The 16625-nt window shown below is 44.2% G+C and overlaps 1 protein-coding gene across 2 annotated transcripts; it reads left to right on the top strand.

Annotated features, from left to right (window-relative positions):
* Nucleotides 1-2715: 2715 nt before the first annotated feature.
* On the top strand, nt 2716-15912 carry LOC120520795. Of its 2 annotated transcripts, none has more exons than XM_039742879.1 (4): nt 2716-2752; nt 6468-6641; nt 8872-9765; nt 14662-15912. In XM_039742879.1, the coding sequence occupies exons 3-4, from the start codon at nt 8930-8932 to the stop codon at nt 14663-14665; spliced, it is 840 nt and encodes a 279-aa protein (XP_039598813.1). In that variant the 5' UTR covers nt 2716-2752; nt 6468-6641; nt 8872-8929; the 3' UTR covers nt 14666-15912. The 2 variants fall into 2 exon arrangements, with proteins under 2 accessions (XP_039598813.1, XP_039598812.1); XM_039742878.1 differs by lacking the exon at nt 2716-2752 and adding an exon at nt 6314-6379.
* Nucleotides 15913-16625: the final 713 nt, after the last annotated feature.

The following is a 16625-nucleotide window of genomic DNA, read 5'->3' on the forward strand; positions in this document are numbered from 1 at the left end:
TTGAACATGTGGACAGTCAAGGACACACATCCCTTGCCACACCAGTCTGACTGCCTTGTAGTTCTGGAAAGGAATGTCATCTTTAGTGCCATAGACCTTACCTCTGGCTTTTATAACATCACTATGGCAGAGGAACACAAAAAACTTACAGCTTTCACCATGCCTATGGGGCTGTATGAGTTTAACAGGCTCCCGCAGGACCTCTGTAATAGCCCTGCAAGCTTCATGCGCCTCAAAATGGGTATTTTTGGTGACCAGAACTTCCTGACGCTGCTCTGTTACTTGGATGATGTGCTGGTGTATACACCCAATGAAGCTGAAGCCCTCAAGAGGCTGGAGATTGTCTTCAGCAGGCTGCATGCTCATGGACTGAAACTGGCCCCCAAAAAATGCAAGCTACTCAGAAGAACTGTGAGGTTCTTGGGGCATGTTATGAATGAAAATGGTGTCTCAACTGACCCTGACAAGGTCAAAGCTATCGCTGCTATGACAGAGACTGACCTTATGATGGAGGATCGCTTAACACCATTGCAGAAGAAGATCAGGTCATTCTTGGGCATGGTCATATACTATCAGCAGTTCATCCAAGATTGTTCCAGTATAGCTAAGCCCTTGTTCGCCCTGACTACTGCACCTAAGGGGAGGAAAGGGAATGCACAAGGTGCTGCTTCGTTCAGGAAATTACACCCAAGTGACTGGAGACAGGAGGAGCATGACTCGTAGTCAGCAAGACACTGGAGCCAGAGGGAAGAGCCCCACTTTAAAGTATCAAGACCACGTACCCCCTTGAGCTGGTTTGTCTGGACTTTTGGTCTGCAGAGGACTCCAGAGGAAGGAGTGTGGATGTATTGGTGATGACAGACCACTTCACCAAGATGGCCCATGCTTTCTGCTGCTCAGACCAGTTAGCAAAACAAGTTGCGTGCCAGCTCTGGGATAGATATTTTTGTGTCTACGGATTCCCCCAGAGGATCCATTCAGACCAAGGGGCGAGTTTCGAGAGCCAGCTGGTCCAGGAGCTTTTACAGATTGCAGGTGTGAAAAAGTCTAGAACAACACCTTATCACCCAATGGGGAATGGCCACACTGAGAGGTTCAACAGAACCTTACGGAACATGGTCAGAGCCTTACCACCCAGGGATAAGATTAAATGGCCACAAATGCTGCAGACACTGTCTTTTGCATATAACTGTACAGCTCATTAGTCGACTGGGTACGCTCCCTTCTACCTGATGTATGGGCGGGTGCCTAGACTGCCGGTGGATGTTATGTTCCACAATGTGGAGAGGAACAGTGATATCACTGACTATGATAGCTATGTCAGGAGAATGAGGGATGACCTCAAAGAAGCTATCATCTTGGCCCAAGTCAACGCTGATTCCAGCCAGCGGCGCCAGGCAGACTTGTACAACATGAGGACAAGAGGTGCAGACATTGAGGAAGGAGATCGAGTTCTCTTGGCAGACAGAGGTGAACGTGGTAGCAGGAAGTTGGCTGACAGATGGGAATCTACGCTGTACACTGTGGTCTCTAAAGATTCTACGTGCCATACTTACCACATCAAAAACACCATCAATGGACAGGAGAAGATTGTTCATAGGAACTTGATCTGGCAAGCTAGCTTCTTGCCAGTGGTAATTGAACAGGAAGTGGAGCCTTCCTTTGACAGTGACTCTGAACCAAGTTGTGACCAGTGGGATGTGGATAGAACTGCCTCTGTGACTGGATCATAGTTTGACCCTACAGAGCGTATCACCAGTTGGGTAGCAGAGACAACATCTTCAGTGGTTCCTCCAGAAAGAGGATGTGCATCATCTGAACCTCCTGAAGTTTCCCCTGAAATGCTGTGCCAGCAGCTGACAACCCCCAAGTAGACAGTAGTGATGTAAGCAGTCATGCTGGACCATATGCTGAGAGTCACAGTGTTGGAGTTGAGACAAACATGGCCAACAACAGTAAAAGAGATAGTATGCATGGTGCAGAAGTACCAGAACTGAACCACAGTCATCCTGAGGACCAAGTAGCTAGAAGAACAATGTCTGAGATCACTTTGAGACGCGACAGAGCACCAAGTAACACAGTGGGGCACATCAGAACAAGAGTGGGAAGAATAGTAAAACCAGTTAACAGATTGATTCAGAACATGACGCAGAGAAACAAACAAGCTAGTGGTGGTGTTAGTGGGTTAGCCAAGATATGCTATTGGAATAGTTCTAAGTTAATTAGCAATGTGTATAGTATGTATAATCCTTTTAAGTAAGTTCAATGTTGGAGTAACAGTCATTTATTCATTAGGATGAGATTGTGTATAAGGCACCTTCTTATGCAAGTGAACATTGGAAGTCTGGCCAGCTTCATTTTGACACTTTCCCTTTTTGGTTGGGAGACGGTTTTGTCGCACATAAGAGTACTGTGATGTACCGTGAGAAAATAATGACATGCTATGCTACTGTTATTCTGAACTCTGCCATTACACAACCCTCAGTGTTTTGAGAAGTTCAGGGGGGAGTATGTGGCTCAGTTAGTTTATTATGTTTTATATTTTTGTGAACATTCTCAAAACTATTTTTTTTTATACTGAAAGTTTTATATATTGTGAATTTTGTTTAATGTGAATGCAGTCAGTGTATCTTTTATATATAGTTCCTGTTTGCCTGTTGTAGCAGGGGGGATTTTAATTAATGTAACACCCATAGGATGCACATTTAGCATACAGCAGACTCCAGGCAAAAGCAGAATGATGCTTTTGCAGGTAAGGCGCTTCTCAATACTCTCTGTCTCTCGTGTAAGCTATCAAGTTTTGAAATAGTGTTTTCTGTCTGAAACTGCATTGAAGCATCACGTCATGTAGTTAATAATGAATTTTGAGGTTCTGTCGTCACTTTTGGTTGGCAGAAATGGATTTTAAAAGTGTTTGGTTTAACGGACATCCAGCCTCATTAGCATATTGTTTGGCTTGCTACAGGAGACTGAGAGAGTGCCTGTCACTGTGTGTGCTAACTGTGCCCCTTACTGCTTGTTTTGTAGGTATGTTGCAACATTAATTATTGTCCTTCATTGTAATTGTTTATATGCAATTGATAAATTTGTATGTATTGTATTTGTGTATATATGTAAAAAAAGAAAAAAAGCTGGATGACTCTTTTGCAAGAGACAGAGAGAGTGCTCCGAGCAGGTTTGAGGATTTGGATGTGCTGCTATGACAACATATCCAGCAAGAGTTTAAAAAAACCGACAGATCCAGGATCATGCCAAATCGTCAACAATTACATCCGGCTAAACGAGTAATCCATGTACGAAAAATAACCCCCTGGTCTTTAATCCATCAATGTAGGGACATCACGGTGTTTTGATTAGGTGGTGGTGGTGCAGGTTGCCACCACAGAAAACCGGAAAAACAACAGAAGAGAAAGTAGGGGTTAGTACAGATTACAGAGCCACCAGGAATAATAATAATAATTAATTAAATATACAGAGCATCAGGATTAAACTAAGATGAAGCTATGAGAAAGTCATGTTAAAGTAATGTGTTTTTAGCAGTTTTTTAAAGTGCTCCACTGTATTAGCCTGGCGAATTCCTATAGGCAGGCTATTCCAGATTTTAGGTGCATAACAGCAGAAGGCCACCTCACCACTTCTTTTAAGTTTAGCTCTTGGAATTCTAAGTAGACACTCATTTGAGGATCTAAGGTTACAATTTGGAGTATAAGGTGTCAGACATTCTGATATATAAGATGGGGCGAGATTATTTAAGACTTTGTGAACCATAAGCAGAATTTTAAAGTCAATTCTAAATGACACCAGTGCAGTGACATCAAAACTGGGGTGATATGCTCAGATTTTGTTTTCCTAGTTAAGATTCTAGCAGCTGCATTCTGCACTCATTGTAATCGATTGATGTCTTTTTTTTGGTGGTCCTGAGAGGACTGCGTTAAAGTAATATAGTCGACTAAAAACAAAAGTGTGAACTAAGTTTTCAGCATCTTGCAAAGTTATAAGAGGTCTAACTTTTGCTATATTTCTTAAATGAAAAAATGCTGTCCTAGTAATCTGATTAATATGTGATTTAAAATTCAGGCTACAGTCAATAGTTACCCCTAAATTCTTTACCTTCGTCTTGACTTTTAATCCTAATGCATCAAGTTTATTTCTAATAACCTCATTATATCCATTATTGCTAATCAGCAAAATTTCTGTTTTCTCTTTATTTAGTTTGAGAAAATTACTACTTATCCATTCAGAAACACAAGTAAGACATTGGGGTCAGTGAATCAAGAGTGTCGGGATCGTCAGGCGCTATTGATAAGTACAGTTGTGTGTCATTGGCATAGCTATGGTAACTCACGTTATGCCCCGAGATAATCTGACCTAACGGAAGCATGTAAATCGAAAAGAGCAGCGGACCCAGGATAGAGCCTTGTGGAACACCATATAGAATATCATGTGTCTTTGAAGTATAATTATCACAACTTATAAAGAATTTACTACCTGCCAGATAGAATTCAAACCAATTTAAGACACTGCAAGAGAGGCCCACCCATTGACTAAGGCAATTTCTAAGAATATTGTGATCAATGGTGTCAAATGCAGCACTCAGATCTTGCATTTACCTGCAAGTCATTTACTACTTTAATGAGTGCAGTTTCTGTGCTGTAATTTGTTCTGAAACCCGACTGAAACTTATCAAGAATAACATGTTTATTGAGATAGTTATTTAACTGCATAATGACTGCTTTCTCTAGAATTTTACTTAAGAAAGGCAGGTTAAAAATGGATCTAAAATTTTCAAAAGCAGAGGAGTCAAGATTATTCTTCTTGAGTAGGGGTTTAACTACAGCAGTCTTAAGATAGTCTGGGAAGACCCCCGTATCTAATGATGAGTTTACTATGTCAAGAACATTGTCAATTAGCACGCCTGATACTTTTTTGAAAAAATTTGTTGGTATTGGGTCAAGGACACAGGTGGAGAGTCTCAGTTGAGAAATTATTTTATATAAATCAGGTAAATCTATCCTGGTGAAAGAATTTAATTTGTTTATAATAGAGTACTGGGGTTTAAGAGGATCAGTATTGGGGAGATATGCTATATTATTTCGAATATCATTAATTTTTTGATTAAAAAATACAGCAAAAGCCTCACAAGTTTCACTGGAAGTACACTGGAGGCATTCCATTGAGTTAGCTGGGTTAAGCAGACGATCAATCGTAGAGAATAAGACTCTGGGATTACTAGCATTGTTATTTATAATCTTAGAGAAATAGCAGCGCCTCTCAAGACGGACAGTGTTATTGTATTCTGTTATTTTAACCTTCAATATCTCATAGTGGATAGTCAGTTTAGTTTTTCTCCATTTACGCTCAGCTCTCTGGCATGTTCTCTTTAAATCAGACAATCTTTGGGTCTTCAAGGGTCTAACAATACTAGAAGATTTTTTAACTGTCTTTTCAGGTGCAACTATGTCAGTGGCAGCTCTCACCTTAATATTAAAATTTTCCACCTTACTATTTACATTATTCTCACTATTGTAGTTAACACTATAAACGGACTGATTGCTTAGAATGTTTGTAAATTTTGAAGCTGCTGATGAATCAAAGAATTGTTTTTTAACAATATGCTTCTCGTGAATATTTTCTATCATTATTTCTGTATTAAATAGTAAAAGAAAATGGTCTGATAGACCATTAATGATCTGCTTCACATTAACTTTTAGTCCTTTTGTAATTATGACCTGCTTTATGTGTAGGCTGACTAATGTGCTGGGACAAATCAAAAGAGTCCAGGAGGTTCATAAATTCTTTTACTTTTGTATCACACTGATTATCGATATGAAAGTTAAAGTCACCGACTATTAGGAGTGTGTCATAGTTCGTAATTACAATTGACACCAAGTCTGAGAATTTCTCAAAGAAAGACACATTGTATTTAGGAGGTCTATACACGGATAATACTAGAAACTGAGAAACTCCATGAATAACAACGGCAAGATACTTAAAGGACTTGAATTTGCCAAAGCCGACATCTTTACACTTTAATCGGCTCAAGTAAATGTTTGCTAAACCGCCGCCTTTCTTTCCTTGGCGATCCGCATGAGCAAAACTGTAATTCGGAGGTGCAGATTCAATTAAAACAGCTGCACCATCAGAGCTAAGCCACGTTTCACTTAGTGCAATAAAATCAATTTTCCTAACAAGAGAATTTTTACGTTTCCTTTTATTTTGGCTTCTTCTGTCTCTTTAAGACTCAGGTGTGTTCCTCCTGTCCGGCTGCCACATTAAAGTGAAAGAGAAAAATATCTCAGGGCCTGCTGTTTGATGACTTTACCTTCATGCTGCTGCTTGTCTTTTATAAACCTGAGAGCACAAATGGAATTCAAGAGCTGTAAGAAATAAGATATGACTGACTTGACGACATTGAAAATGATATCAGATAAGCAAGGAAGGAGCTGAAATTTCAATTTGTCTTACAGTGAAAACAGCAGATAAACTGAAGGATGTGACGTGTCACTGAAATACAAAACCAGATGACTGACAACAGACAGCGAGACACGAGAATCACAAACAGTCCAAATAGGTGCCTCACACAAACCAGCCTTGAGGGCACCAGTAAGAGAGCTGAGTGAACAGGAAGACGAAGGACACTGGTAAGGCCTCACTTTGATGAATACACAGCATGTTGTCCACACACACAAACTAAGGGTCCTTCTGGGGTCAGCAGGGTCACTAAAGTGCCTTCCTCCATCAGTTGTCAGGTTTAAATATGGAAATCTAAGATAAGAAATTCACATTTAGCCCTTCATCATGGCTCAGACTGAAGCACTGAGGTGGTCCTCTATGTGTCTGCTGTGTCCTTGCTTACTGCGATCTACAGCAGACCACCACTGATAGAACTGGTGAAGTGCTGCAGTGATATTAGAAGTAAGAGGGGTGCATTTAACAGTTTACTCTAAATCTGTGAAAGTGTGTGATTCTCCATGTTACAGAATGTCGCTTTATTTAAACCCCACCTTTTACTACAGTTGAGGGTCTTTCAGGTTAATCTTCTTTAAACTTCTTCTTCTTAATCTTCTTTGTGACGATCTGATGATAAGCAGAGCTGACAGGTAGAACTCGCTGATTCATTTTTTAGAAATTCCTTTTTCCTCTTTTCCACTTTTGCGGTTTCCTTCTCTTATTTTTCAGTTCAGACTTGTACTTCACAGCTTTTTACTTTTTCTTTTCTCCAGTGTCATTAATGTCACTGACTTGTGACCAGTGGAGTTACTAGGGTGGGGTGGACAAATTGGCATTTAGGGAGGCCAGCTAAAAGTTCAAATAAATGAAAGCTTTCTTACTTTTTTCTGAATGTTCATTGGGTGGGCACTGCCAATAGATACACTCCCCTGTAGCTTATGACCATGTTTTTCTCTCCTCTGTCTTTTAACTTTTCTAAATCTATGTTTCTACTATTTTAATGACAGCTAATTAGTGATATTAATCAGACCCTGGAGCTCACAATGTTTTTAGTGCATTAGAACAATCAGGATGAGAAGAGGCCATTCAGCCCAACAAAGCTCAACAGTCCCGACCTCTTAATTCCTCTAAAATAACACCAAGTCAAGTTTTGAAAGTCCCTAAAGTCTTACTGTCCACCACACTATTTGGTCATTCTTAGTGTAAAGAAAAACTTGTTAATGTTTGTGCGAAATTTCCCCTTAACAAGTTTCCAACTGTGTCCCCGTGTTCTTGATGAACTCATTTTAAAATAACAGTCTCGATCCACTGTACTAATTCCCTTTGTAATTTTAAACACATCGCCATTTTCTATGCCCAGCACCCCTTGAAATTGTTTGATTTCTCTTCGCCCTCCCTACACATGTAGTATCACAATTGTAGATGAAGAAGTCAATTCTTTCATTTTTGAACCACACAATAAACAACATACAGTAAAGCGGATGAACAATTTGAACACAAAAATAAGCTTTTAACTCAGAGCATAAACATTTAAATAATTGAGCTTTATAAATCTCAATAATCTTGTAAATGTTTCCCCCATGAAGCTTAGACACTTGATTGATGATTTGGTGGTTAGGGTATCCTGTGAAGCATCAAGGGCTGCAAGAAAATGGCACACAATCAATGGTTTGCAGTATTGAAGACCCCCAGGAAGCAATGAGTGCCAGTGCTGTTAACCAATGAAACACAGTCGACAAGTTTTGTCCCCCAATAACACCTGCACTGCAGTTCAAAAACAGATGTGCCACACAGTTAAAATTGCCAGGACCACCAGCAGGTGAGATGGGATGAGTGTAAGCAACTGGTGTTGCAGTCAATTCAGTCCCACTTGTAAACCCCCCAACAAAATATCACTCAAACCTCAAAATCAGTGACATTTCACAGTCAGAAATCAATGCTAGACATCACCCTTCTCTGCAGATTAATGCAATGTCCAAATTCCAATCTCTTGTCATGCACACGCGCATAGTTAGCCGCGGAAAGACTCGATGAGCCGCTTATCACATTGGGCCAGGGGATCAAGGTGAGGCACTAACATTTCTTTCTTTTGTTCCCGTAGAAAGACAGACTCAGCGCCGCCATAAAATCCTGAACGCTTGGACAACAACATGTAGCCACTTCCACATTCCATCCCTTCCTGGTTTCCCTACGATGACGTCATTCCTCCCACACACCACTACGGTTCCCTCCCAGCATGCCATTCAATTTCCGGTCCCCCCTTATTTAAGTTCCCCTCTGCAAGCGAAGACTGTGTGATGCAATGACCTGCTGTCAAAGCATAGCGCCTGTGCAGATTGTTAAAAATATTTTGTTTTGTTCTTTACAGTATACGGGTCCTGAAACCCCAAACCTTGACCTGTCTTTGTGTTCTTATTACAGGGGCGTAGCTGACAGGATACAACTGTCCGAAAAATGTCCGAAGGACAGGACCAAAAACATGGTTCTGAATAACCTGGCGACCCAGCTTCAAACCCTGCAGGTGGAGCTGACCGCCACGAAGCAGGAGTTGGCGGAGACCAAGACCCGGCTCGCAGCAGCTGAAGTAGCTAGACCAGAGCCCGCACAGCCTCATCCTCCTCCACTTGTGCCTCTCAGCGAGGCAGATGACATCGAGGCATACCTTTCCACATTCGAGAGGACGGCCACGAGGAATCTGTGGCAGCGTACGGAGTGGGCCTCTATCATAACGCCGTACCTGAAGGGCATCGCGCAGAAGGCCTATCACGACCTCCCCATCGACGAAGCTGTCCAGTATGACCTCCTAAAGGCTGAAATCCTGAGCCACTACGGCGTCACGTCGGACCAGCAGGCAAGTGAATGGAGGCACTGGCGATATGACCCCGATCTCCCGGCCCGAGCCCAGGGTTTCAAATTCTGGGGCAAAATGGGGTGCTGGCTGAGGCCAGACATCAATCAGGGTCGGCAAATAGTAGAGCAAGTGGCCTGTGAAGGCTTTATTAACGCCATGCCAGATTTTCTCGCCCAGCAGGTCCGGCGACACCCATTCCAGGATATAAAGAGCCTATTGGATGTACTGCAGCATCAGCTGGTGGTGAACCGAGTTGGGGGGCCGGAGAGGTCTGCTCGCGGTGTCCGACAGGGGTGTGTCGCTGTCCCTGAGCCCCACCGCCGGACGCAAGAGACACCCGCTAAACCAAGAGAGAAACTCCCAACTTTGCCCCGCTGTTTCAAGTGTGGTGAGGTCGGGCACACCCTCCCCGCCTGTCCGCAGAATGTGAAGATGATGGACTGCTCCTGTATCAGAGGAAAGAGGTATTGTGCTGTGTCTAATCCCCTGGCTGTCCCTAACACGTGAGTGGTTTTGGTTAATGGGCACTCGGTGGTGGCACTTTTTGATTCCGGGAGTAACATTACCATTGTTGCTCGCCGATGTATTCTACTGCGACAGTGGCTGCCTCAGCACGTAAATGTGACGTGTGTACACGGTAAGACCCAGTCCTATAGGTCCGCGAGCTACTACATAACCTGGAAGGGTGTCCCGAGACGCTCCTCAGTGGCTGTGTTACCCGATCCACCCTTTCCAGTTATCTTAGGACAAGACTGGTCTGAAAGTGAATGCGGTGGAATAACTGCCACTCCCGCCGTCGAGTTGGGTTTCACTATGGGTGGGCAGGACACTGCCCCCGCGGCTCCCAGGCCGTGCAGCTTGGCGGCTACTGATGACGCTGGGATCAGGGGGGACGTATTTTTGTCAACGGACCGCGACCCGGAAGTACAACCTGGACCGGTTGTTGACAACCCTCTGGCTCTAGCGGATCCTTTACACCAGTTCCAATTTAAGTCCACCCCAGCGTCATTTAAAAGAGAGCAATGGAATGACGACTCTCTAAAGTTTGCCCGGAATGCTATAGTTTCCGTAGATGGCAACAAGCCAGACACTCCCATACCACCTGGACCCTACTCCGTCCTCAACAATGATCTGTTGTATCGAGTCGCGTATCACACGGAAGCTGTTGCTAGTCCCACGGACCTACCGGCGGGAGGTCTGTGAGCTGGCTCACACCCACCTCCTTGGCGCCCACCTCGGGGCCGAGAAAACGCTGGAGAGGATAAAGCTCCGGTTCTATTGGCCCGGGATTAACGAGGAGGTCCGACGTTTCTGCTAGTCGTGCCCCGACTGTCAGTTACGTCAGATACCCCGGCGGGACCATGCTCCTCTCGTCCCGATCCCCCTCATTGATATCCCCTTTGAAAGGATCGGAGTCGATCTAGTAGGACCCCTGATGCCTTCGACAACGTGGCCATAAATATATATTGGTCATGGTGGATTACATGACTCGGTTCCCAGAGGCAGTTCCCTTGCGCTCAGCTACCACGAAAAAAGTTGCACGGGAATTGGTAGCCCTCTTCTCCCGAGTGGGAATACCCAAAGAAGTCCTCACGGACCAGGGTACCCCCTTTACCTCAGATACGTTCAGGGAGGTTGCCAAGTTACTCCGGATTACGCATCTGAAAACCTCTGTTTATCACCCCCCAGACGGACGGGTTGGTCAAGCGGTTTAACCAAACGCTCAAACAGATGCTCCGCAAGGTAGTCGACGTGGACAGTAGGAACTGGGACCAACTTTTACCCCTTGTACTTTTTGCCTATCGGGAAGTGCCTCAAGCCTCCACGGGGTTTTCCCCTTTTGAGCTCTTATACGGCTGCCAAACCCGGGGCATTTTGGACATTGTCAAAGAAGGATGGGAAGGGGAGGCGCTTCCCTCCACCAATATTTTGGAATACGTAGCACAGCTGCGCGAATGAATGAATAAACTACGGCCCCTTCTAAAGGAATACATGTTGCAGGCCCAAACCGCGCAGTCGCGTAACTACAACCGTAACACCACCCTCCGAGAGTTTCAGCCGGGGGATCGTGTGATGGTGCTCGTGCCTACCTCCCACTCCAAATTGTTAGCCCATTGGCAGGGCTCATATGAGATAAAGGAGAGAAAGGGGCTCGTCGACTATTTAGTGAAACAACCGAATCATCAACCAAGCGAGAGGGTTTACCACATAAACTTGCAGAAACCTTGGAGGGACAGGGAAGACCGCCCTCACATGACTAACACCCTCTCCCTTTTCTCACGGAAAACCACCCTTAATCTTGGACCTAATTTGACGGCCCCCCAAAGACAGGAGCTGGAGTCTGCAATCCTGTCCGTCCCGGAGGTAGTCAGTGAGACACCGGGGCGCACCGCGTGGATTGAGCATGACATAGTGACGGACCCGGGGGTGGTGATCAGGGAACGCCCCTACCGCCTCCCGGAGGCAAAACAGGCCGAGGTGGAGCTGGAAGTACAGAGAATGCTTGATATGGATATTATCGAAGAGAGCCACAGCCCCTGGTCCAGTCCCATCGTCCTTGTTTCTAAGCCTGACGGTTCCTGGAGATTCTGCAATGACTTTAGACGTCTTAATCAGGTCTCCAAATTTGATGCCTACCCTATGCCCCGAGTAGATTAGCTCATTGAACGCTTGGGTATGGCTCATTACCTGACTACTCTTGATATGACTAAAGGGTACTGGCAAGTTCCTTTAGCGGCATCCGCTAAAGAGAAATCCGCCTTCAGCACCCCTAGCGGGCATTGGCAATATAAGGTCCTCCCATTTGGGCTGCACGGAGCCCCAGCGACCTTCCAGCGTCTGGTGGATAGAGTGCTAAAGGCCCACTAGTCCGATTGTGTCGCCTACTTGGATGACGTGGTCATCTATTCCGGCACCTGGGAGGAACATATCTTGCACGTTTACGCCGTCCTCTCCACACTAGCGAAGGCCAGCCTCCGTATCAATCCCCGCAAGTGCTATTTTGGGTTTCATGAGGCCAAATACTTAGGCTACCTAGTGGGCGGAGGGCTGGTGAAACCACAATGCTCTAAAATTAAAGACATCCTGGAATGGCCCCGTCCAACGACCAAGAAACAGGTGCAAGCCGGTTCGTACTCCGTTTCTCCGAGAGAGCCGCACCCTTGACGAACTTAACAAGGAAGAGGGTTCCGGTATATGTGGTATGGGACAACCTAATGGAACAGGCATTCAGTGACCTAAAGACGGCCCTAACCACGGCACCGATACTAAAAACCCCTGACTTTTCTCTTCCATTTATCCTCCAGACCAATGCTTCGGACACAGGTCTAGGCACCGTGCTGAGCCAGAGCATCGACGGTGCCAAGCACCCCATGTGTTACCTGAGCCAGAAACTGCTGGACCGGGAGACCAGATATGCTGCGGTGGAAAGAGAAGCCTTGGCGATCAAGTGGGCTGTTACACACCTGAGGTACTACCTGTTGGGACGGGAGTTCACTCTTGTGACTGTACACGCTGCCCTCCAGTGTATGGCTGTGCACAAGGAGTCGAATCCCCGGGTCACCAGGTGGTTTTTGGACCTACAGCCATACAATTTTACCGTCACTTATCGTCACGGCAACTTGCAGGCCAATGCTGATGCTCTCTCCCGGGTCCACAACCTTTCGGTTCGGGCCGCCCGACCCGATGGGTCTGGGCTGAGGGGGGGGTCCTGTCACGCACGCGCGCATAGGGAGCTGCGGAAAGACTCGACGAGCCGCGTATCACATCAGGCCAGTAGTGTTCCCGTAGAAAGACAGACTCAGCGCCGCCATAAAATCCTGAACGCCTGGACAACAACATGTAGCCACTTCCACATTCCATCCCTTCCTGGTATCCCTACGATGACGTCATTCCTCCCAAACACCACTACGATTCCCTCCCATAATGCCATTCAATTTCCAGTCCCCCCTTATTTAAGTTCCCCTCTGCAAGCGAAGACTGTGTGATGCAATGACCTGCTGTCAAAGCATAGCACCTGTGCAGATTGTTAAAAATATTTTGTTTTGTTCTTTACAGTATACGGGGCCAGAAACCCCAAACCTTGACCTGTCTTTGTGTTCTTATTACATTCTTTAAAAAAGAGTTAATCATCTTTACGAACACTCAGCCCACAGCAAGGAGCCCACAATAATGCACATTTCTGTGGCTCATTCACAGGTGACATTTGGATGTGCAATGCTTGATTCCTGTCATATCATTGAACGGGAGCAAAAAATAATAAATGACCTACAAAGAACAATACACTACATGACACCAATTGCACCACAATAAGGCGGGACAACACACCTCACTCAGTTTTATCAAACTGCAATGCAGCCTTCCTCTGTGTCACACCCCCTGGGCAACCCCTGCTATACGATTTCCAAATCCTTCAGTACCTCCTTAATAGTCCCTGTTACCGCTGAGAGCTTATCCACCTCCTCAAGTGTGAAGACCTCAAAAAAATGCAAGTTTAGAGCATCGGTTATTTCCCTTTTGTATTTTTTTATTCCCCTTTACTACTCTTGATGCACTTCACCTCCTTCTTGACTGTTCATTTACTACTCAAATACTGAAAGAGTCTCTTAGGGTCTTCTTTCACCTTATCTGCTCTATTCCTCTCCAACTGTCTTTTATCCTCCCTGATATCCTTCTTGATGGTTGCCCTCTTGTTCTCGTATGCCCTACGATTCACTTTGCAGTTATTATTCTTATACCTGTACATCTTATTTGTCTTTTTTTTTCCTTTGAAGCTTCTTTTTTAAATCTTTCTTAACCCACTGCAGAGTTACCTTAAATTTCATATTAATTATAAATTTAGGTATGTACCTGTCCTTCATTACATGTAAAACATTTGTAAACCTGTTCCACTGCTCCTTGACTGTCTTTATACTTTGACTGGGATAACCGTTTATCTTCCTTAGACTTTACCACATCTGCTCAAAATTAAACTTAACAATTTTAGTCTTTGCATCTGCACTCTTACAAAATACTGAGAATTGTATGATATTATGGTCATGTGACCCTAGTGGTCCAATCACCTCTACACCCTCAATTCTATCCTGATTATTATAAAATACTAAATCCAGCCAGGCGTCACCCCATGTTGGTGCTCTAACATGCTGTGTTAACAAACAGTCACTAATTACTTCTAAAAACTTGTGCTCTGCTACTTGTAAGGTTATCCCAGTTAATATTTGGATAATTAAAGTCCCCCATGACTATAATATCTCCCTATAAACCTGCCTTTTTAATATTACTTAAATGATGTGTGAAATTACTCTCTGAATTGGGTGGTCTATAACACACTCCTAAAATAAGACTTCTTTCCTATTTTCCAGGTGAAGCCACACATCCTCAATGAAATGGGGCTCATCATTCAACTGAAGAGGACTTACATTTAAATTCCGTTTGACTCAATTCCGTTTATGTTTCTCCCGATCAGCCCTTCTTCATTTATGACTTCATTCTCTTAGCTCCATCTTTAAAACTTTAAGAAGTGAAGCTTCTGCTGATCATTCATTAGGACGATGGCTTCAAGGAACTTAAATGATATCAAAACAAGGTGTCAGAGAAGTGCAGTCTGGGTTCAAACCTGTGTCCAGTAGGGGGCACTAGTGCTATGGAAGGACCACAGAAATGCAAAATGGACTAGTCAAAGTCACCTAAAACAGAACAACAAGAATAAATAATGATGCAAAACAATTCTACACTTAGTTGAATTAAACATTCATTCACCACACTGTCCAATCTCAGGCTCTGCTAGGAGACCCCACCTGAAGTGTTTGAAGGGTGGGCAGTTATGGACTTATGGATTCTAAACTTCCAGGGCTGAGCAGGTCAGTGGTGGTGCTGCTCAGGACGGGCTCACATTTTTATAACTTTAATAATGTTTCAGTACAACACACCAAGTACAGTCTAACTGGGGGCTTCACCTGCTATAATTCTCTGGTAACTAACAACTTTCTCAGCATTTGTCCTGTTAGAGCCCAAGAAATACAACTGATGCAACATTAAAGTGAAAAATAAAATTCAAAAACAAGTAATAAAAAGGAAAACCAGGCAATGGAACATGTCAAGTAGGACTACAGTAAAATGCATAAAGCATACCAAAGATAATATTTCATAAGCAGGTTATGTATACGAGCTGAAAGCTTATTAAATACACTGAGCACAGTTACACCGCACTGAATGCTGGGTGACCCGCTGAGGGGATTCATATGATTGCTGACCACCTGAGTAACCGCTGCTTGTTGTATGTTGGCCTGACATGCATGTGAGAATTTCACAGGAATCAGAAGACAGCTTTACGAACTTTTTCTGCTGCTTCTAAAAAACTGAGGAAGGCTGAAAAATGGCAGAGTTTTTAGTTTTACTGCAAAATATAGGAGGCTCCAAAGAATACTGTACCATTTGCATGATGGGAACGTGGCAGGCCCACCTCAGCCCAACTCTATGGTGTCTCTGCTGCTTTTACTGTCTGTCAAGTGGACAGGTCACCTCAAGTGACTCTAACGTTTGTCTTATGATGAATCCACACCTTAGCACAATCTTCACAGAAAGACATCAAATACACTCTGCTCATCTTCAGTCAGTGAACGCTACATGAATGTGTGTCTGTAGGCCACCGTGAGCCATGCAGGGTTTGGGCTGTATTATCTGAAAGAAAATGTTGGTTATTAGATCACAGTTGATAGACCCCTAACTGCTGAGAATTACAGGCAGACTCTTATCCATCACATAATACCACAAAGGAGTCATTTGATCAGCCCTGACATCATTCTACAGCATTGCAATGACCGCAAAGTGACGGCCAAAATCATCAAAAGATGAGCAAGGAATCCTGCAAAACAGAGCCCTGGTCTCCAAATCATAAAGCATTCTGGGATTACAAGTAAAACAACCAAAGTCTGCAATAGAACTGAGGCAAGGAAGAAACAACCACATGAGGAACATTTTATAGTGGGCCTGAAGAAAACTGGAAAAGGGTGGATGTTTTGTCATAGAATTGCACTGACAATCCACCCCAGGTTGCACATTCTGCACTGTGGTAAATGCTAGTGGTCAGCTGTGAACCTGTGCTGTGTGAGTTACGAAAGTTAAGAGGTTCATCCCCTCTAAGATCATCACCAAGCTCAGGGACCTGCGTCTAGACACTTACACTGAGCAGTTGGGCTTATGACTTTGTAACAGGCAGACCCTAGGGAGTTTGGGTGGGTGCCGCCGCACTTCATTATCCCTCACCCTTAACACAGGCACTCACTCCACAGGGATGTGTGCTGAGTCCCCCTACACATCTGACTGC

This window comes from Polypterus senegalus, unplaced genomic scaffold, assembly GCF_016835505.1.
Source record: "Polypterus senegalus isolate Bchr_013 unplaced genomic scaffold, ASM1683550v1 scaffold_5160, whole genome shotgun sequence".
NCBI classification, from domain to species: Eukaryota; Metazoa; Chordata; class Cladistia; order Polypteriformes; family Polypteridae; genus Polypterus; species Polypterus senegalus.